Source organism: Theropithecus gelada, chromosome 16 (assembly GCF_003255815.1).
Source record: "Theropithecus gelada isolate Dixy chromosome 16, Tgel_1.0, whole genome shotgun sequence".
NCBI lineage: Eukaryota > Metazoa > Chordata > Mammalia > Primates > Cercopithecidae > Theropithecus > Theropithecus gelada.
Genome location: NC_037684.1, coordinates 15197233 through 15202252, shown reverse-complemented (window position 1 = coordinate 15202252; position 5020 = coordinate 15197233). Strand labels below are relative to the sequence as shown.

At 47.3% G+C, this 5020-nt stretch overlaps 1 protein-coding gene across 1 annotated transcript; it reads right to left on the bottom strand.

The window, feature by feature from the left end:
- Positions 1-101: 101 nt before the first annotated feature.
- Positions 102-3251, bottom strand: C16H17orf47 (chromosome 16 C17orf47 homolog). The gene is made up of 2 exons (XM_025361603.1): positions 931-3251; positions 102-274 (listed from the first exon to the last, which is right to left on the bottom strand). The coding sequence occupies exons 1-2, from the start codon at positions 2522-2524 to the stop codon at positions 123-125; spliced, it is 1746 nt and encodes a 581-aa protein (XP_025217388.1). The 5' UTR covers positions 2525-3251; the 3' UTR covers positions 102-122.
- Positions 3252-5020: the final 1769 nt, after the last annotated feature.

Genomic DNA, 5020 nt, shown 5'->3' with positions numbered 1-5020 from the left:
CCTGTTAAAAGGAGACTCTTGAAAATGGAAAAGATCCCAAGCCCCCAAAGAAATGACTCTAATGGTGAAATTTTCAGCAAGATGAGAAGTTCCTCTGCTTCTTCAGGTCAAAATCCCAGCATTTATCTCCTAAATGACCCAACTCTGTAGATACATAGATGCCACTCCTCACCTGTCCTCCCATCCCCCAAGCTCCCACAGTGGACCCATAGGAGGGAAAAGCACAGACCTTTCAGCCACCAGATGACACGATTGTACATTTCCTCTGAGACATCTGAAAGTAACAGAGAGATGGTTGCTTTTCTTCTCTCTGTGGGATGCACATCCCACCCTCCACTACTTGCAGCTCCCTTTCTAGCTCCACATTTCTCCACCCAAAGGTGCCCTCAGCCCTTGGTCCTCTCCAAGAAGCTCCTCCAGCCTAGAACTATATATCATATACCCATTCTCCCTTTCCCTTTTTTACACCCTCTCTCTGTGCCACTGTGAATGCCTTTCCCCTCCTGGAATCCCAGCTCATCTGCCCCCCCCCTCTCCACTTTGTAGTCAGAGTATTTACCTGAGGCCCTTATTCTATTTAACAGCCCTTACCGGCCCTCACCCCAGCTCAGTTCTTCATCCCCACTCAGGAAGCAGCTTTCAACCCTGCAAGCCCTCTCTACTACCTTCAATTGAAAAGGTAAGCAGTGTTGCCTGGAGGAATCAATGCCTGTCGCCTGGCCCAAGCATCATCATCGATGTCATTAGCTTGGAGCACAGAGAAGCTGGCAGGGAAGGAATGGAGCAATAGGCTCAAGGATAGGACTAGCTTTGGCACTGGCAGGAGAGCAGCCCTTATTCCCAGAATGAAGAGGTGGTCTTTCCTGCTCACCCCAACATCCCATCTCACTAAATTGGGGCTGCACCTGGGCAGTCTGCTTCTTCACATACCCAGGAAGAAAGCACTAAACCTTTGAATGGGTTGTTTGCAGGTGTGCTTGGGGGTCTGTGGCACTTTATTCAGTGGTGCCCAACTTGGAAACTCCTTTGGTGGTGACGGTGGTGATAGGCTTGCCTTCTCTCTCTGGAACTTCAGATCCTCACAGAAAGGGCTAGAGTCTATTTTAAAACCGGACAATAAAGGATCTAGGGAAGGAGAACACTTAAGCTCAAAATCAGGTGTTGTCGGCTGGCTTTGGGGTGTTTCAACTTCAGGATTCAGCAAGGGCCACCATGAGGAGTCAGGTCCGTACCTAGGTAAGGACCGAGGAGGCAAGGGCCGAGGGGTCAGTTCCAGTTCTGCATGGATGGAGGGCTTTTGTGAGAGTTCTGGATACCTGGGTGTAGGTCCTTGGGACATGTAGGTAGTTTCTGGGGGTTTTGGGGTTTGCTGTTTATAGATGGGCTCTGGAGTGACAAACATGGATGACTTGTGGGAGCCCTCAGACACTGATTGAGCTGTCACACGGTGAGTTGGCTCTACTGACTGTACCCCTGGGGAGATGGTGACCCTGCGGCCAACCTCGTTGTTTCCTCGGATTGGGGCCCTCACATTGGACTCCACCTGTGATGATACTAAGACCTTTGCGGAGGGCTTGGTTTCAGGATAGACAGAATACTTGTGAAGAGACTCAGGGTCTACCCGTGTAGAAACTCGGTGTACACCATCAGAATCTTTAAGGACAGAGAGTTTGAGTGATGAGTCCAAGTTCATATTCCTATACAAGGCCTTGGGTTTTGAAGGAATTGAACTGTAAGGACCTGTTTCTGATTCTTCTACAGGGACCTTTCTCTGGGCTGTCTGATAGTCTGCAGAGACACAGCTGCTTCTGTGCTCCGGGCGAGAGGGACTCCTTGGAGATCTGATCTCGCTAGCAGTCGTAATCCTTTGGATGGGCTCAGTTTGTACTGCTTCATCCTTTGGGTAAGTCAAAATCCTACGGGGAACTCTGACTCCTTGGGGGTTCTGGACCTTGGATGGTGGGTCATCTTGTAAGATTTGTGATTGTAAGTTATCCTTCTGATCTTGAAAACTCAACCGACGAGTAGATTTGGCATCTGGGATTGATGAGGCATGATGGCCGACCTCGCGCCCTGACTTGCTCTCACCGCCTCTTCGTGCTGCTTCCTCTCCAGGTGGACTAACATTCCGTAGTCTGCTTGAAGCATGGGAAGCCAGTGTCTGAGTTTGCTGGTTCTTTCTAGGAGGAGAGGAATGGCGGGATGATTCTGTTCTTGGTCCAGTCTCGGTTACCCGAGGAGTGGGTACCGCATAGTGTCCAGGCCCTGACTGGAGGGAGACAGATCGAGGATAGTCTGATGCCGAATGGGGAGTGGTGGGATGTGCAGCTTCTGATCTTCGGTGGGAAGGGTTCAGGGAGACTGCAGCACTTCGATGGCTTGAGGCAAGAATGTACCCATGTCCCCGCTGAGGGGATGTGTTAGTAGTAACCTCAGACCCTCTCTGTGCTGAAACTGCTACCTTGGCCCCAGGTTTATTTGTCTTGACCATCTGATAGATTGTGCCTTTCTGAGTAGATCCCATATTTTACTGGCTCGCTTGTATTCAGGATCCTAATGATGCCTGAATATTTACCCCGTTTTAAAGCTGCTGTTCTTGGGCTCCCACAAAAGTGGCTGTTGTTCTAAGAGTGTCTCAACTAGTCCCCTTAGCTACCTCTCTGTCTGGTGATGTCATAAAGGAGGGAGTTTCCTTCCTATTAAACATCCTAGTGTACAGTCACAATTCTTTACAGAATCCCAAAGAAGTACCTGAAAGGAATCTGTGAATTTCTCTTTGGAGTTATATCACCAAGCCTTTGGCAAGTTTTTAACAAAACTGGGATTTCCTTGTATATAGAGAAGGCTCCAGACCCTCCTTTACTCTCCCCAGATTCTAGAAATTCTCAGGGACTCATCCAGAGAAGGAATCAGCCAGAAGATCCTATGAAGACAAGGTCAAACCAAACACACTGTGTAAGCCCCAGTTTTAATAAGGTACAAAGTACAAAGTTGCCCCAATTTTGTTTGAAACTGTACTGTATACAAGTTAAAAAAAAAAGAAAAAAGAAAAAAAAGAGAGCTTCAGCTTTTTCCAGGTCTCATGGATGGTTTCATTGCTCCTGGGGTAAAAATCCAGGTTGCTCAAATAATAAAATTCTCACATTCTTGGTCCAGGAGAGTTTGGTGTTTTATTAATAAAGGGATTTGCCAGGTGCAGTGGCTCACACCTGTAATCCCAACACTTTTGGGAGGCCGAGGTGGGTGGATCACCTGAGGTCATGAGTCTGAGATGGCCTGACCAACATAGTGAAACCCCATCTCTACTAAAAATACAAAATTAGCTGGGTGTTGTGGCGCATGCCTGTAATCCCAGCTACTTGGGAGGCTGAGGCAGGAGAATCGCTTGAACCTGGGAGGCGGAAGTTTCATTAAGTAAAGATTGCGCCATTGTACTCCAGCCCGGGCAATAAGAGCGAAACTCCATCTCAAATAAATAAATAATAAATAAATAAATAAATAAAAGTGATTTGGGGCCGGGCAAGGTGGCTCACGCCTATAATACCAGCACTTTGGGAGACCGAGGCGGGTGGATTGCCTGAGGTCAGGAGTTTGAGGCCAGCCTGGCCAGCAAGGTGAAACCCCGTCTTTACTGAAAATACAAAAAATTAGCCAGGCATGGTGGCAGGTGCCTGTAATCCCAGCTACTCGGGAGGCTGAGGCAGGAGAATCGCTTGAACCCGGGAGGTGGAGGTTGCAGTGAGTTGAGATTGCACTATTGCACTCCAGCCTGGGTGACAAGAGCAAAACTCCATCTCAAAAAAATATATATATAAATAAAAAGAAAATAAAAGGGATTTGGGCTGGGTGCAGTGGCTCACGTTTGTAATCCCAGCACTTTGGGAGGCTGAGGTGGGCGGAGGTCAGGAGTTTGAGACCAGCCTGGCCAACATGGTGAAACCCCGACTCTACTAAAAATACAAATATTAGCCCGGCGTGGTGGTACGTGCCTGTAATCCCAGCTACCCCCGAGGCTGAGGCAGGAGAATTGCTGGAACCTGGGAGATGGAGGCTGCAGTGAGCTGAGATTGTGCCACTGCACTCCAGCCTGGGCAACAGAGCAAGACTCCATCTCAACAAAAAAAAAAAAAGAGAAGGAAAGAAAGAAAGAAAGAGAAAGAAGGAAAAGAAAGAAAGAAAGAAAGAAAAAGAAAGAGAGAGAGAAAGAAAGAAAAAGAAAGAAAGAAAGGAAGGAAGGAAGGAAGGAAGGAAGGAAGGAAGGAAGGAAGGAAGGAAGGAAGGAAAGAAAAGAAAGAAAGAAGGAATTTGGAGTTAGTCATTGGTTTTCATCATAAATGACTAGTGATGTACCTAGGAGAAATTACCTGACTTTCATGGGACTTGGTTTCTTCACCTGGAAACCACTGCCTGGTACATGGGTGTCACACAACAAATGTTAATGTCCTTTCTCATGATTCTGTCACCTGTCCAATCAGCTGGACTCTGGTTCTCTCTTGAAGAGTGACTTTCCAATTTGGATGACCATTTTGGAGGAGACTCTGTCAACTTCTCTCCCTTTCACATGCTCTTTCTCTCGCTCTCTCTTTTAGACATAGACTCTGCCATATTCAATATTCTATTATGAACTCTGAAGGGTCATTGAGATTATAGGATGGTCAGCTTCATTTTTCTTATTTCTTTTTTTATTTTTCTTATGTCTTTTTTTGTTTGTTTCTTTATTTGAGATGGAGTTTCAAATAAACTCCGCCTAGGCTGTTGTCCAGGCTGGAGTGCAATGGCGCGATCTTGGCTCACTGCAACCTCTGCCTCCTGGGTTCAAGCGATTCTCCTGCCTCAGCCTCCCAAGTAGCTGGGATTACAGGCATGTGCCACCACACCTGGTTAATTTTGTATTTTTAGTAGAGACAAGGTTTCTCCATGTTGGTCAGGCTGGTCTCAAACTCCCGACTTCAGGCGATCTGTCTGCCTTGGCCTCCCAAAGTGTTGGGATTACAGGGATGAGCCTGTATCCTGTAATCCC